The sequence below is a fragment of the Falco biarmicus genome, chromosome 6 (assembly GCF_023638135.1).
Source record: "Falco biarmicus isolate bFalBia1 chromosome 6, bFalBia1.pri, whole genome shotgun sequence".
NCBI lineage: Eukaryota > Metazoa > Chordata > Aves > Falconiformes > Falconidae > Falco > Falco biarmicus.
The window spans coordinates 88,137,927-88,155,138 of NC_079293.1; the positions used below are offsets into that span (position 1 = coordinate 88,137,927).

At 49.5% G+C, this 17,212-nt stretch overlaps 1 protein-coding gene across 5 annotated transcripts in view; it reads right to left on the reverse strand.

Annotated features, from left to right (window-relative positions):
• Window positions 1–3,090: 3,090 nt before the first annotated feature.
• The window catches only part of MEIS1 (Meis homeobox 1), a 110,616-nt gene continuing 96,494 nt past the window's right edge, over window positions 3,091–17,212 (reverse strand). For 3 of the 5 annotated variants that reach the window (XM_056343381.1, XM_056343380.1, XM_056343379.1), the window contains exons 10-12: window positions 8,936–8,994; window positions 7,577–7,666; window positions 3,091–4,668 (exon numbers count right to left, since the gene is read on the reverse strand). In XM_056343381.1, the coding sequence (XP_056199356.1) occupies window positions 4,385–4,668; window positions 7,577–7,666; window positions 8,936–8,994 (433 nt within the window). In that variant the 3' untranslated portion in view covers window positions 3,091–4,384. Of the gene's footprint in view, window positions 7,312–7,576; window positions 7,667–8,935; window positions 8,995–17,212 lie in introns of all 5 variants that reach the window. The other 2 variants (XM_056343382.1, XM_056343383.1) reach the window with 2 other exon arrangements.

Consider the following 17,212-nt stretch of genomic DNA (forward strand, 5'->3'; position numbering starts at 1 on the left):
GACGGTGCAGAAATAGCATGCTTTTTTTTTTTTTTTTTTTCTTCCCCCTAACAATCCAGGGGCTTTGGGGGCTGAGCACAGTCACCAAGGTAACAGATGACATCCAAAATGGCACCAAAGGAAAAAAAATGAACATTCTTTCTTTCGCCTTTCACTCTTTTCCCCCCCTGCTCTTCCAAAAGAGTTAGTTGGGGCTTGGGCTTTAGAAGCAGCTGCCACACAGGCATGCGGGGCTTCCACACGCACCCAGAGGCCGGGGAACGGCACACACAAAGCCCCAGCCCGCAGCGGAGCAGCCACCTCCGGCGGCACCACGGCCGCCCCACGCGTGACCGCCCCGCGCCGCGCATCCCTGCCCGCGGCCGCGCAGCCGCCGCGCTCGGGAAGCCTCGCTTCCCCCTCTATGCATACGTACAATATACATACTATTGCACCATCCTGGGCGGCAAAGCGAGGTCGGGGTGTGTGTGTGTGTGTGTGCGCGTGTGTGTGTATACTCCGCACATCTCCACGCGCGTTCGGGCCGCGCGGAGCCAGCCAGGCGCTGGTTGCTGGGACTTTCCGCGCAGCAGCGCTGGGGGTGGAAATATCCACCGCGCAGCTGACAAATGCCGCTTCTGAGCCCAGAAGTACCTGTGGCTGCTGGAGGCACGGCCCGCGCACCCCCCCCCCACCACACCCCCCGCCTCCGCCAGCCCCCCTGCCCCGCGCAGCGTGGCCAGGGGTTGCTGACACCCCCCAGCACAAATCCCCCATGGGATGCGGGTGCCCACCCCAGCGCAAGGCAGGAACCGCTCAGTGATGCGCGCAAATACCGCGCTGATAGTTCTGCTCGCCCCCTCCTACTTCCAAGGGGGGAAGCAAAGCCTTGCGCTCGCCTTGCGCGGCGCTGCGCTCACTCGGCTCCGCAGAATGCTGCGCCCGGGGGTGGGGAGGGCACAAAAAGAAAAGGGAAACTCCCGAAAGGGGGGCTGCTAAAAAAAAATAAATGGGGCTGGGGGGGGGAGAACAGACCCTCGCCGGGGGTTGCACAAACTTTCAGCCGGCGGCGCGCAATGCCCGCGGCACTGCGCGGGCGGCCGCGGAGCCCCCCCGCGGCACTCTCCCGAGCCCCCAAGAGATGGCAGTCGAAGCCGACTTTCCTCCTCCACCTCCATCCTCCTCCTCCTCCTGCTCCTGCTCTGCTCCTCCGCGGCGGGCAGCGGCAGGACAGCGGGGCGGCGAGCCCCCCTCCGCCGCCCGCTCCCCAGCTCCGCCCCCGCGCAGCGCCGCGCAGCGCAGCGCGCAGTCCGGCGGGGCGCGCAGTCCCCGCGGCTGGGGCCCAGGCTGGGGCACAGCTGGGGGGGCCCCCTCGGCCCCCCGGCCCCCCCGGGGCGGTGAAAGGAGGGTAGCTAGGAAACAGCGAGCGGCCCGAAAAGGCGGAATTTCCAACGTGTAAAATGTTCTTAACGGAGCCATTGAGCGAGTGCAATAAGGCGTGAGGGGGAACTAATCTCCCCATTTAAATGTTTGTGGCAATTTTATCTAAATGAATTTTAATGCTAAACGAGGGATAATTCCCTATTTGTAACCCGTTTACTTCTCTTTCCTGTGCCTCTGAAGCTGTCTAACATCATGCGATGAACAATAACAATAAAAATACTGTCAAGGCATATTCTTCATTTTGAATGTGTTATAATTACAGCTGATTAAATATCTTGGGATATAATAGCGGGTTTAATTTAAAATGCTCTCCCCCTCCCCCCCCCAAAAAAAAGGTCCCACGGAGGAAGGTCTGTGCCCCACTTCGCTGCGGCTGCGAGAAGGGACGCGTGTGCCCTCGCATGCAAGAGGGCGGTTTGTTTTTGTCTTTCAAGGAACATTAAAAAAAACAAAACAAAACAAAACAAAAAGTAAAAAAGCAAAAAGCGAGCCCCGTTCATTCACGTTTTGGCAGGAAAGTGTCATTATTCCGCGCTCACAAAGCGGGAGCTGGGATGCGCAGCCTCTTTGGCGGTACAGCGGCCCTTTAAAAAAATGGGGAGGGCGGGGGAGAAAAGTCGGAGTTACAACAAAAAAGGAAGCGAAAGGAAGAAAAAGAAGAAAAAAGGGGGGAAAGAAAAAAGGGAAAAAGAAGAAACTGGGGAAAGAAAAAAGGGGAAAAGAAAAAAGAAAAAGAAAAAAAAAGGGGAAGGGGGAAGAAAACTTGGAATTAAAAAAAAAAAAAAAAAAAAGGGGGAGGAGATCCAAGCTGCGGGGGGAGAGGCCCCCACTTCGGTGATTTGCTTACTACAGCAAGGTCTGCGCTGCCTGCGCCCTGCCTGCGCCCTGCCTGCCCAGCCCCCGGGGGGGCAACTCACAGAGCCCGGGGGCCTGCCCCCAGCATCGGGGGGTGCCGGCTGGCACGGGACGGGCCGCGGGGGGGGCTGTTGCATGATTTTGCCTTGACTGAGATACTTGTGTAATTTTCCTACCCCCGGGATTTTTTTTTTTATTATTATTTTAAATATAGCTGCGATGTGATTGAAAAGGCAGCGCAGCGCCGCGCTCTCCCGGCTGCTGCACCCGCCGGCTGCAGTGCGGAGCACACAGCAGTGCCAGGGACCCACTTCATGGGGAGGGGGCGGCCTGCACCCGCCCCCCGCTGCCCCAGCAGCCCCCTGCACCATTTCTTACAGTTCTTACAGATACGCATTGCCGGGCGATAGTTGCCGAGTTTTGCTTCCCTCTTGCCTCAGTATGTTCAGCTCCAGACAGCAATGTAGTCTGCCAGTGGCTCAAATAATTTTAAGCCATGTCTTAGAAGCGTAATTGGGGGGGGGGGTTAATACTCCTTACAGATCCCTGTCCCATGCTGCCCTATGACACTACATTTATTAACAGGCAACAGTTCCCATCCTGACCATTTACAGTGTGAGTTCCCAGAAAGTTTCTTTGCACAGTGCAGCGTTACTTTTACATTCTTTAAATACAATATTTAAATAGCAAAATGCTAGGTCCGTGTCTGGAGCCAGCGGAATTTTGTAGCTGCTGGGCTCCTGGTTCAGGATAGAACAGCTAGAAGTGCTGAAGGGGGGTGGGAAACAAATTTTGCAAGCAGTGGAGTCACCATGACAAAAAATAATTTGTTTTTATTTTAGATTCAGATTTCATTACTGCACTCAAACTACTACAACTGGGCTTTGAGTTATTATACAATCCAAACTGTTTCAATCAGAAACTCTAAGACTCAGTGTGCAATGATTATTATTAATAATAATTAGCTCCTTGGTTTCTTGATAGAAAAAGGCTATCAACAAGCATTTGTTTAACCACAACAAAAGTATAATTAGCTTATCCCACTTAGTAAATCTGTATGCATGCCAACTCATACCAAACTGCTACTTTTACAAAAAATTGCAATAATACAGATCATTTTTCCAGTCCTTTTTGCACAAAATTTATTTACAATGTATACATAAATGCTCCATGATGGGACTATGGAAAAAAAAAAACCCAAAAAAAAATGCACACATGACTGATGTCTTGCCCAGAAAGAAAGTCAACATATTAAAAATAAATCTTCAGTCCATGTTTCGAGCTGCATAAAACAGGAAGTGATGTACAAGGTGGTGGTTGCTGCATGGGGACAAGGATGCTCTGATGTGACAATTAGGCTTCAAATACACTGCCTTTCCGTTTCCATGCTTCCTCCTACCAGTCTCCTTAAGACACTGCCTGCAACAGCTGATTAATCATTGTTGATGACTGCAGTTTTTCCCATCCTTCCCGATTTACATCTGTTCAGGCCAATTCAAATATGGTGAGTAAATGAATTAGACATGCAAATTCACGCCCCAGGCTAGAAAGAGAGAGAGGGAGAGAGACAGGGAGAGAGGGAGAGAAAGGGAAGAAAGACAGAGAGGGAGAGGAGGAGGAGAGAGGAGAGAGAGAGTGTGCATGGCTGAAATCCTAGGATAGAAGAAAGATTCTTCTGCCTGACATAGTTATTTTAATGCTCTAAAAATCCTGCAAATAAGCCCTTTCTGTCATTTGCAGGATAAGTGTAAGGCTTCTTTTTTAATGTAAGGAGGCTTCTGGAGGAAGTGAAGAGCTATGGAAACAACACACATAGTGTGGAAAAATTTCACATTTTTTTTAAAAAATCTATAAGAAACAACGTAATATGGATAACAGTATAATAGCATTTTACAATATTTCACTCTTTGTTCTCTTAATGTCTTATATAGGTATTTAGCATGTCCCCAGAAGTTGACTTCGGTTGGTGTTTTCCTGCTTTTTAGGGTCCCTGTGAAGAATCGGAACGTCCCTTGGTCCAAAGTTGACGCCAAGAACTCCATAGTCATTGCAGAAAGACAATGTTTGAAATCTACCGTCGCTGCAGACAACGCGTATTTCCCTTAAGCTACTGAGCATGAATGTCCATCACTTGTCCGCTCACTGCCGGCTCGCCGGGATGAAGCATTGTGGGGCTTGATGCTGACATGGGCATTCCAGGGTGGGGTGGTCCTCCATGCATCATCATCGCTGGGTGGTGAGGGTGTCCAGGAATGTAGGTATGCATGGGGGGGCCATGACGCAGCTGAGCAGGATGGGGGGGCATCTGGGGTGGGGTATAGCTTGGCTGTCCCATATTCATACCCATTGGACTACCCCGCGACACATAATCCCCTGGCATACTTTGCAGCCCTGCGGAGAGAAAGAGGCGGTGGTGAGCTGGGGGGGGGGACGACACGGGCTGCCGACATGGGGCCGCGAAGCTCCTCCGCTGGGGCACGGGAAGGCTGGGCTCGAGCCCAGCACGGGATGCAGAGTCACGGCCGCGCGAGTGCAGCTGCCTTTGTGGGATCGGAGCCTACACACGGACTCACAGCGACGGCAACGGGAATGATGCCCAGGTCAAAACCAAAACCAACAACCCCCAAGAACATCCTTCCCCTGCTCCAAATAAGAGAGGTTGGGGAGATAAAGCTGCTTTCTGCTTTTACGGTTAGGAACGTATGCGATGGAGATGTTTCGGATCCAGAGGCGTGCCTGATGATGACAGGTGTCACACGGGGTGGTGGCACCAAGGTGGGGAAGCCCTGCGAGGGCTCTCAGGTGGGCTCCATCCCCCGGGGCCTTGCTGCACCCCCTGCCTTCCTCTCCCCGCTTGTAAAAGCGTGCTGGGAACGCAAGGCGGGGAATCTGTAGCCATTAATGAGGGGCTTGGGAGGGGGAGATGGGTTAAATCGGCGCCCAGGTTTGTCAACCAGCTATTTATTTAGCTCTCGAGCCCGATTGCTTGGAATCTGTCCCGAGTATTTGTGCCATTCAAGCAGACGCTATACAGCAAGCACATACATCGCGGAACAAAGGCTTCATATGATGCCGAAATTGATAGGATTGCTAAGGACAATTGTTAACTCAAACCTGTATTTTTAAACATGTTAAAAAAAATAATACATATACATAATCAATACCAGTTATCAATTAATTCTCTCCCCCTGCTCACTTCTGTCTGAAAAAATCAGACATGCAACTCAGTCAACCTTTCAGTGGGTTTGGGAGAACAATAAGAAAAAAATTGGACCTAAAACAATAAAACCTCCTGCTTTCTGTGGGCCTCTGCCTTCTGCTTGGATTGCTATAGCTGATGGGAACTGACAGGTGTATTGTTTCGGAGAGCTATAAGCTCCATAATCATCAAGGGTGAAAGGCATACGCTATTGCTAAGTAGGTTCAATTGGCTTTAGTTCTAAGTAAGAGCGCGCTGTGAATGCGCCGAACACCTTGGAATCAGGTCTCAAGGCTCTAGCAATGAATAGCTGCTTAATCTAGCCTAAAGGAACAGTTTTGAACTAATGAAAATTGCTTATAAAATATACTGTACTCACAGCTCTTTAATCAAAAAAGATGATAATATTTTTTGTAATAACCTATTAATTTAATTGGTCACGAAGCATAAAATACATCATTTAAATTTAATTGACCCAGAAACTAAGAAACAATATTTAAATTAACTAAGCTAGAAATTTCCATGATGAGGTAATAAGGCTGTTGCATTCCCAAGCTCAGAGGAATGTTTTCACAGCTAATTGTTAAAACTTAGTTTTCACTCGCGCCCAGAGAAGATGACTACAAAATACACTTGGCCTGGGTAACTTCAAACCCTGAGTTCACCCAGGCTGAGGGCAAAACAGTGGTGCCGAAATAACTTGCTTTTAACTCCAGAAAGAGAGCAAGAGGAGCAGCATCACCACCACTTCAACATGGTACCGGCCCCTCGGTGTTTTAAACTGCTTTTACTCTCTAAAAAAAAAAGCAAACCCCAAACAACAAAAATTGGTATAATGTATTTTCCCCTATAAAAAGACAAGAGGGGGAGAAAAAAAACCCCAAACTGGGACAGTTTCTCTAGGCTTTCTTCGCAAGGCCTGCCACTGAAGATTGCATTAATGATCTCTATTTTTGTATACTGAATAAGTCAAATCCATTTGTCACACTGCAAGTGATGGCATACTTAATTTGGATATAGTCAATTAGCCTGGGCTAAGCTCCATAGCCTGCTGCGCACACCTCTATTTTGTATTCTCTCTTTTTCCTTTGCCACACGTAATCCCATTATGACGGACAGACAAAGAGAAATAAACTTGAAGAAAAAAAAAATCAAAGTTTCGTCCATTGCCTTCCAAAACGCAACTAAGTGAAGTCGCCTTTTTCTTTTTTTCTTTTTTTTTCTTTTTTTTTTCTTTTCTTTTTTTTTTTTTTTTACCTACGAGAAGTCTCTGTTTGGCTTTTTTGGTGTCTTGCAGGTTAGCGGGAGAAATGTAACTCATGCATCAACTGCAGTTAGACAGATTTATGACACTTTGGGGACATGCTCTTTCCTCTCCCTGCGCTGCTGCAGACCGCTTACATTTTGCAAATCAGTCTGTTGCCAAGACGACGGGCTCCCCCACCTCCCCGGCTGCTTCTTGTTTTGTCATGTGCTCGGGGATGGATAATAGCATCAATGTATGGCGGCGTCGATGTACGGCGGCGTCAATGTACGGCGCGCGCGCGCACGGGGGGTTTGGGAGCTTGGAAAGCTTGAGCTGAACCGGAGGGAGAGAAACCTGAAGGAGCCCAGGCGTAGGATGGATGGATGGAAAGGAAGGAACAAGCATGAGGCTATGGGCAGGGAGAACATAGGGAAATGCAAGGAGACAAATATCCCTCGGACAAAGTGAGAACAAAGACCCCGTTTGTACTTACTTCCCCCTGGCTTTGCCATTGGTTACCTAGGTGAAGGTTACATGTAGTGCCACTGCCCCTCCATGCCCATATTCATGCCCATTCCACTCATAGGTCCTAGAGGGAGATAAAAATCCAAGAAGATGCCAGAGAATGAGCAAAGTCAACAGATAGTGCCAAAAGCCCCTTTCCAAAACACAGCAGGGCAGAGGGCGCGGGACCGCTCGAGCGGCAGGTGCCTGGTGTCCCTCGGCGGTGCTGCAGGCAGGCAGAGGACAGGCGAGGCAAGGCAGGCGGCTGAGGCGGCGGCGGCGGTGCGGTTACCTGCGGTGGCACGACCGAAGTCACCCCGTGGGTGGGCGACGCTGCCCCGGGGGCTTACCTGGCGCTCGAATGCCCATGTGCTGCTGGCCGTCCATCACGAAACCTCCCATCGGCTGCCCGTCGGGGTTATAGGGTGTCCCTTGACTTACTGGAAAAGCGCAGAACATTGCTTTTTAGCCACAGCCAAAAGGGTCACCTCCTCCTGTGGCGTCAAGCCACGACTACTCCCCCCAAGGCCGCGTCACACTGCTATCTATGCCGGCTCGAAAAAGAGGGAAAAACCTCTAACTGTCCAAATTCAGCGGCCAGGCTAACCGGCTCGCTGGGCTTCGGCCCGGCTTCCTCCGGCCGGTTTGGGACTGAAGTTAGCGACTCGAAAGCTCAAGACATGAGGAACGCCAGCTCCAGCTGCTGCCGCCGCTGACGTCAGTGCCAAGACCTGTACAGGAGCCGGATTTTATGGCTGGAGTAGTCACACTGAAATCGCAGTGTGTTAAATTACGCCTGCGTGCCTTCCTACGAGCAGGACCTGAACGCGTCCATGCCAGATAGTTACCTCTAATGACAAAATAATCAAACGTGCTGGGAGAGGGAGCGTGGCCCAGAGGCATCTCGGACAGCGGCTCTGGATAGTTCAGCAGCGAGGATCGGAAAACAAAACCGACTGGGAGTAACGGGCTACTCCTCGATAGCAAATACCCCCACAGAGCTGCGAGCCAAGACACCAGGCAGAACCGGCACTTGGGTGAAAACCTAAGGCTTTTCTTTCCGAAAAGAAAACTAAATCCCCCCAAACGCTCGGCGACCCCAGAAGACAGCTCCCCAAAAGAAGAGACAAGGGGCAAAAGGACCCTACGCAAGGACCACTACCTGAACTCCGGGTTTTAACTGTACATTAAAAGCCGGCTTCAGAAGTAAGCTGCCTTGGGTTATTAAAGCACATAAAGCTCTACCTCATTGAATGTCTTTGAACTTTACTGAGTCCCACAAGCGATTCTGACCCCTTTGCCCTTTTGACAGGTAATAAAGTTTACAGCAATTCCACACCAAGCCATGCACCAGGGAGTGGTCACAGGAGCAGAAAGAGCTGGGAAGGAAAACTCCAAACAACTACTAAAAAACATAAAAATAACTTTAATTCCGAACATGTACGGCAAGTCCGGTCACGGAGCGGATCCTTTTATAGTTCCTTTTTTTAAAAAAAAAAAAATAATTTCGATGTCTTTTTTTTCTCCAAACGTTTTAATCATGTTAAAATGATTAGGGTTGTAATGAAACAAAGCTGGTTGTATTTTAATTGTCAGTCACTCCCAGCATTCATTTCTCATTTATTTACCAGGTAATGGACCTCCCGGTGAATGGCTTGAGGATGGTTTTCGCCTGCGTGACTTGAATACAGTTACTACTGGGGACTTGCCTGCTCGATTGGACTGGTCTATCATGGGCTGAACTATTCTTCTTCTAGCATTAATAAACCTGCAAGAAAAAAAGAGAGGAAAGCAAACAGTTAGGGAAGGGACGACTGGCACCCGTCCCCAAGCCCTCTCGCCCCGCCGCCGTGCTCTCCGCCGGGCTACGCGGGGATGCAAATCCTGCAAAACCTCTAACCCCGATGACCTCTGAGAGCACGAGCTTGGGGTTTCCGAGCTGATTTATGTTTGCCTGCTTTTTACCACAGTTGGACACTTCCATTTCATCTTTTCATGGGGGAATTAGCCGAGTTTTCAGGAAACAATACCAGCAACGCTCTTCTCAATTCAGAACGGGGCATGCACACGCACAAAAAAAAACGGGTGAAGCCGGCGAGATGCTCGTGAGGGCATCTGCTACCTCCCCCTCATTAGTGCCATTTCTGCCTTATGTCCTCTGACTTCTTTTTCCAGTTTTTTTTTATCAAAACCTGCCCCTACCTCTTGCAAACCTAATTCCCTTTTAATGCCCACTATTAAGATAATGAACTGTGATGGCAGAACCCCATCAAATGAGGGAACGTCTGGAGTTTTATCACCGCTAAGTCACACTGCTGGGGACTTCAGAGCCGTGCATTCCTCCTAGCCATTTCTTGGTGGGCTTTTTCCCCCCCTCTCTCTTTATGCAAAGTCTGAGGGGTCAAGGCGAGGTCATAGCTTTACAGTAATTGAATTTATAATCCTGTTTTCTCCAGCTAGGCCTGACCATTTACAGCAAACATCTTGTTAAACTGTAATTACTGGACTACTGAAAATTCCCCACGAACAATGAAAAGCAGATCTTTGGAAAGAAAAAAAAAAGGTACAGTCATTTTTAAAAATAGCCATCTGCAACCGTACGCCTTGCGTTCTTGTAGCTCCTCGCCTCGGTTCCTCTTGCAGTGCTTGTTTGGGAAAGGAACGGTTAAAACAATTTGGAGCAAAAGAGAAGAAGGAGAGGGATCGTAAGTGCCCCGGTCTCCTCTCGGGCAGTCCTCGTGGCGCTGCCATCGGGAGGCTCGAAACCATGGCTGGGAGGCTGTGTCTGAAGGGCATGAGAAGAACTTCTCTTGCGGTTTTGCTCATCAGAAAGCTTAGTTAAAAACCATTTGGAAAAAATCTCCATTGCGATCTAATCATGGCAAAGCCTCGTAACCAGGCTTTACATTCTTTACAAGAAAGAAAAAGAACAGTAAAGATGTGTATGCCACAATAATTACTAGTAAAGGAAGAAGCGTGAGCATGGGTAAAACCACACGGCACTTGCACAACACAATGGGAAAGTCCACAAAGTGCTCTACTGGGTGCTTGTTTTCACTGCCTTTGCTTGAGGTGGCTTAGCAGGAGCTCTCCTAGTGCCCAGAAAAAGCCACCAGGCCCTTCCCACGGGAAGCAGCTCTGCCCACCCATTCCCCTGCACTGGTGGGGAAAAGAATCACCAGCCGCCGCCTGAAGCTGTTTGTTTTGCCCTCATCAAAAACCAGCACCCATTTCAGCCTCCTCCTGCCACCCCTTCCCCACTCAGCCCCATTCCCCAAAGTCCCACACAAATTTATCAAGATGTTGAGTCCTAATCAAACCTATCTCAAGCAAACGAGCTCAAACGTACCAAGTCCCGGCGCCGATCTGGAAACCTCACACCTGAACTAGGTCATGTTTTGTCAGCAACAGCATTGGATCAATTTTTCTACACATTTCCAATAATAAAAACACCCTCAACTCCAGCAAACAGTGTTGCAAATCAGTTTATCATTATCTTGTACAAACCATGAAAATTAGAATCATGTGAGCAGAAGGTTAGACTAATTCTCCTTTCTCATTATAAGCACAGGTGTAGCACAAACACCATGTGAAATAAGCAATTAAAAAAAATCTGCTTTTTTTCCCCCATTAGCTGCCTTAGCTCCATGACCAATTAGAAAATTGTTTAATATCTGTAATCTGCATTTGCAGAAAGCAATTTCCACAGTAACTCTCCTAAGCAAAACAACAACACAAACCCCCATGCCCCAGCCGTTCCTTTTCGCAAGCCTGGCAGGCTCTGGCTGCCTTTACTCCGTCCTTCTCCTGCCCTATTGCCAGGACCTGTTGCCGGGGCAGGAGGGCAGGGGTTTTGGTAGCCCTGAGGCTGGCTGGTCACCAAAAAGCGTTTACCCCAAAGAAACCCTAAGCCACACTGAGCACGCACACCCCAGCTTCACAACCGTCCCTTTTCCTCCAAACTAAAAGCGCTTGTAAGAAGGCGGCGGAGGGGGATGTGTCTCACAACAAACTACATAGCTGGAGTTCACCAACAATTATCCGCAAGACGCGCCTACGGCAAAATGTATTCTCACCTGTTTGCCCCACGCTATGGCTTGGGATATCTTCTTTAAGAACATTTTACACACAGGTACTTAACAATTATCTTCCTCCTACGCATTCGGGTAAGTATTTTCTATAAGTAGCAATTCTGCCAAACAGCCCAGTGTTTGGATGTCTTTGGGGGGAATTCAGACGCAAGAACATTTTCCTTCTGGGCAAAGTAATAAAATGACATTCTCGCTCCTCCCACTAGAAGTCAAATGGAGGTCAGCTCCCCATCCTTGTATCTGTTTAAATAAACTGGTCCAGCTGTTTGTTTCCAGGATGCCCTTTAACCTTCTGTCCCATCCTCCCTGCCTTTGTAACAGAACGCTTCACTTTGCATTATAGTAGACTCCAAACCACTATGCATTAAAAAAAAAAGAAGAAAGTATTCACTTTCAAGTTTCTTCCTGCATCCCAAACTTGGAATTCATAAGAACCCATCAGATTAAAACTATTAATGTGGCTTGCCTTGAGAGAACACAATGCAGCGCTGTTACGTTTATAAATCACATCTGAGAACTCTTTGCAAGCAAAATTGCTAATTAGCTGTGGCTGCAGAAATATACGGACATGGGGATCATTTCTTCATACTCTCTGTTTTTTCCTTTGATAGAAGGGCCAAGATCTTTCGATCACACTCTGAACTTCCAAAGCTCCAGGCTGACGTAACACCGGCAAAAATGATTGAACAGAAAAGCTAACAGGAAAAACCTCGCTGCCCCTTTTCCCACGTGTTCACATTAACTTATCTTAAGAGAAAGAAACTGCAAATCACCCTAATTTTTAAAAGTTCAGAGGAATGAGGACCTAAAAAATCATTTGCGTATTAAGTGCTACTCAGATGGAGTATCATCAAAATAAAGACTCAGCACAGAACTTAATCATTAAGACAGCCGCATAGCCTTGCTGATGCACAGGCTCGGAGACTGACATAAAGTATTTTTCCCCCTACCAGTGCTCTGTGCATTGGTACCTTTGCTCTGATGTGGAAAGGGATTTTTTGGTTTGGGTTTTTTTTCCCCCACAGAGCAGAATCAATAGTGGCACAAACAACATGAGGTCCCTCAGGGTATGAGTTGTCCCCATCTCCCAGCCCAAGGAAGGCTGAGCACTCCGCAGAGCGATGCTCTGGGTTGGGTTTTTTTCCTTTTTTCCTTTTTTTTTTTTTTTTTCCCAAGGGGAAGGATCTGGCATAGAGGAAACATCTGAACAGTTGGGCAAACACAGAAGTTTAAAGTATTTATTATTTTTTTCCAGCTAACTTTTCCTTGCCCTTTCGGATACATGAGACTGTGCTTTCCGCCCTGTCCCGAAAGGCAAGAAACCCCCAGCTATTCCACCTGCCTAACCGTAAAGAGGAGGGGGAAACCCTCTTTTCTCCAATTTGCATTTTACTAGGATGTTTTCTCTTAGGCTTCTTGCCCGAGCTCTGTCTCCAGAGGTCACCGGCAGCCTCCCCACTTGGTGCGTGGCCGGTCCCAGGAGCGAGCTCCAGCCCCGGCCCCGGGGACGCAGCAATCCGCCCCTGCACCCTGACCTTCAGCCTGGCCGCCCTCGCTGCCACGCACAAGTTTTGTTTCTTCTCAGCAAGAGGCAGCAAGGCTGGTGATGACAAAAGACTTATTTTAGTTGGAAATTGGCTACAATAATAGCAGCCAGAGAGCAAGGAGTTTCGGAGGGTCACCAAACCCCCCAAAAGGCACAGCTCGCGAAGGCTCAGGTTACAGCCCAAGTGACATTTTCTGCACAGATCTGTTCTTTCTCCCTTCCCCTTGTATTTCACTTCTGTTGAGTGAATAAAACAAGACCTTCCTCCGCTGTCACGAATTTCCAAAGTCACCTTTGCTCAAGAATCCACAGAGCGATCGTGGGGACTTCCAATTTGCAGTCTTTCAATGAAATTCAAAGGAGATGCTGAGACTTCAGCGGTATAATGAATTTTTCTCTCCCCCCAGCCCTCCCACATGAGGGGAGTTTCACACCATTATTGACTTCTGGTACTTGCAGTTGCAGGCTGCTCCCTCTCAATATTGCCCCAAAGCGCCAGAAGTCTGTGTATCACCAGCAGTGCCAAGAAATTCCCGAAAATCTCTCTGCCTCATTTTCTCCTTGAGCTCCTTCTAGCAAACCAGGCGTAAAGACAATGAGAAAGCCCACGGTACCTACAAACCCCGGTGCTAAACGCTCTATTGCCCCTCTGAAAAAAACAGTATCCCCCCTGACAACAAAAAAATCATCATTTTTATAACAGAGGCCAAAGGAACCAGAGCCCTTCAAACTGGCAAATAATTCACTTGTAAAACCAGCCGTGCTCTTTGCTGCATACCCGGATCCTTCATTTATACAGCAGTGAAACAACCTTCTCTATTCAGCACTTAATTCCTCAACACTTAACAGGTTTATCTCTAATAAAAACAACTTAAATGGAAAGTGTGTTATAAACGGGGATTATTACACTTCAGTAACTGCTTTATGCCTTATTTTAACATATTTTCATATTTTCCTGTGTATTTGTTTTCCGGAGCTTTTTAAAGGAGTCAGTAAAAGAAAAGAAAAAAAAAAAAAAAGCCGTAGAAATTATTTCCCCGAGTACTTTCAAGTGTTTTAAAAACAGTCTTAAAAGTAGCAAGCTCCCTCTGCAATTATGAACCGAAAAAATAACGGCAGACTTCTGAATGGTAATCACATCTCCCCATCCCTAAAATGAGAAATAAATGTTAAAAGAGTGCTTACTGCTGTTATTAGAAAGTTCTGATCCTGAAGTCAGTTAGTGAGCTTAATGACCCATAACTACCAGTCATTAGCAATCCATGCTCTCTGTGCTCCCTTTATTTGTAAAGAAAGAAAAAAAAAAAATCCAAGATACTCGAGAAACTTTGTTCAATTTAAAGTCAAACCTTATGAAGTCATGTTTGGCAACTTTTCTTGGTTTCTCCTTCTCCTCCTCCGAACCGAAGACAGTTTAGGACTGCAATACATCATTTACAACACTAAATGGAGGTAGGGAGGGAAGAGAGTACACGGGGCTGCTAACTGCCCACTCCAGACACGTAGTATTGGAATATGCTCCAAACGCAGCCAGTCCACCCGTCAGGAGGATCGGGAAGGTCTCCTGAAAGCTCTCCTCTCCCTCCTTCCTCCTCCGGCAGCACCAGCGCCAGGGACTGTACATAGGGCCGGGGGTGTCGCAAGACAATATTGAAGAGAAAACAAATAAAATACTACGCAAAAAACTAGTGATGAAAAACCACTAATTAGCTGACAAATTTGATGTAAAGCACTAATGAGAGCCATGTGTGGTTCTCCAATTTAGTTTTAAAAATAGCTTCTGACTTCAAGCATTACTATGTGACCCCACCGATGGATTCATGTTGTGCATTCAGAAAAGTTGCTTTCAAGCAGGAGAGTGCTATCGAACCTCTCGCCAGCCAGCCCTGCTAATGCAGCGAGCAGGGCGAGCGCAGAAATAGCAAGCAGAGCGATGGGCTCAGGTAAGCGCTCCTGGAGGGAGCTGGCCATGCCCTACATTTTGGTCGGCCCAACGGCTCTACCCTTGGTCACCTCCTGCTCTTCTCCTGAGCCCTCAAGCCCGGCTTCCCCTCCTGCTCCGTGCCACGCGTCCCTCCCCAGTCACTGTGGGATGCACCCTGCCTCCAAATAAACAGGCGAGACTGGGGGGCCACCACCTGCCAGGGACACCATGGGGCTGTGGTGACCTCCTCGGGGTGGCAGCGAGCCTGGCGGTGGCTCCGGAGGGATGGCCAATGGCTTTCCATGAGGGAGGTCCCACACGCTCCTGGCCCTGCTCTGCCCCCAGCCCCACCTCTGCGCGGGGCTGACGGCCAGTGGTTGCTCGACAGGTCTCTCTAGAAGAAAGCCGGGGAGGAGACGCTTCCCTCATCTTGCAGAACTGTCCCTGTTCTGCAGTAGGAGGGGAGCTAAAGCCTATTTGTATTTATTTGGTTAGTTCTGAATGAAAAACACGGGAGGAACTGGCTCAGGAGAAGTGACAAGCCAGTGTGCCCGGGGAAGGGCTCCCTGGAGATGCACCTCCTGCCCTGCCCATCTCCAGCGCCCTCCCACAGCCCGGGCGAGCCGATGTTGGCCTTTCTGGTACGCTCTCCTCCTCCTCTTCCACCCCTCCCCTCTGCAAATCCCACTCCAAAAAGCTCAGCAAGTCTCTGGTGAACAGGCAGCTCTGGCATCCCAGTGTCTCCCGCCAATGCCAGGGAGCCGGAGCAGAGGCCGTGCCACAGGTCCTGGCAGCGCCGGGGAGGGCTCGCAGCAACCTCATTCCCTGACACCGCAACTCCCTCGGGGTGCAAAGCAGATGTAAACTCGCCCTCGGCAGCCAGATGATGTAAGGGGAAATCTTTACATGGCAAAGCGCCAGTGGAGCTGACCTCCCGTCTCTTCCCTGCTCCCAAATCCCAGCGCAGCTGTATGCCGCTGATCTCCGTGTGCCACAATTAGCCTTTAAGGAATATGGCAAGATTCTTCTAGTTGAGCAGCACAAAGGCTGCTCTAGCTCCCGCCCAGGACAGGATTGGCCCCGTACGGTTGGGTATGCAACACACTGCCAAACTCGTGCCTCCCACAGAAATGCTCTCCCTGCCCAAGGACTGGTGCTGTGCAGTCACTTTTCCCCTGCAGAACGGTTTCTCTCGGTGCCACACAGCCTGCTGCCTTTGCTGGGACAGCGGTGTATGGGGTGACGGGGCAGACCATGCCACAAACCCCCGCCGCCCGCGGCAGAGGGTGCGCAGGCTCTCCGCAGGCTTGGAGAGCAGCCCAGACCCCGTGCGCGGCTCCCAGCTCCCTGTCTGCTCCCAGCTCCGAGCGGGGTCTGAACCTCAACTTGCCACCTGCACCTCCAGGAGAGCACACCTGGACTCGGCAGCTCAGGTCCTGTCCGGTGCACGCCACCAGTGCGACCCAGCAGCTCCTCTTCAGCTTCAAACCAACAACCCGAGCCCCGCGCGACGGCAGGGATCACACTGGGCATGGGTGAGAACGTGCTTGGGAGAGGTGCCCGTGTGATCTCTGAGCTTCCTCCTGCCACATGAGTGGTCTAAACGCAGGGGTCCTCCTTTGGCATCCAAGGCTTTTTCCTACATCAGCCGAGGAGCCTTGCACAAACAGGTTTTTCCCTGTTGGCTCCCACCCGTAGCGCACATGGCGTGGGGGATGGAAGCCCTGCCTGGCTCTCCTGCCCAAGCGAAAGCAGAAGAGGCTGCTCCCACATCTGCCTGCTGGTTTAAGTGCATTCCCACCCACTGAAGGATGCCAGAAAGGATCTGTCTTCCCTCCTGGATGGATCCCCTCGCCCTCCTCGCCTCCAGAAGGCCACTTAAGGAATACGGAGTAACTCGGTACCCTGTCACCCCACGCCGGCTCCTCCAGCCCGTGGGCAAGGAGAAACAAAGCCAGGGTGGCCACACCAAAAGCCCTGACAAGTGTCTTTGGGGGAAAACACCACCACAGCCCCCAAATTAAAAACATAATGAACCCCTACATGGAACCTGTGATTTGTCCATGAAATACCCTTGGACATCGCTCCGGTCCATACCCCGAGACACGCGCTCAGCGCAGAGCAGGGAAGCTGCGATTCCTGTGGTTGCATCCTCCCCACCACTACCGAGGCAACAAACATGAGCATGTTGGTGCATTTCGTCTGATGTGGGCACCTGCAAAACTGGTTTGACTTTTTTTTTCCCCTTTTTTCTCCCCCCCAGCAACCACAAAAGATACAAGTCTGAGTCACAGCCAACCTGAAAAACAGCCCCATGCTTCTGGACAAACTCCCCCCCAAGACATCCTACTTCAAAACATTGTTTTCTAACCGCTACTAATAACCTACTTTGTAATCTACTTTATCTAAACATAATTTCCCATTA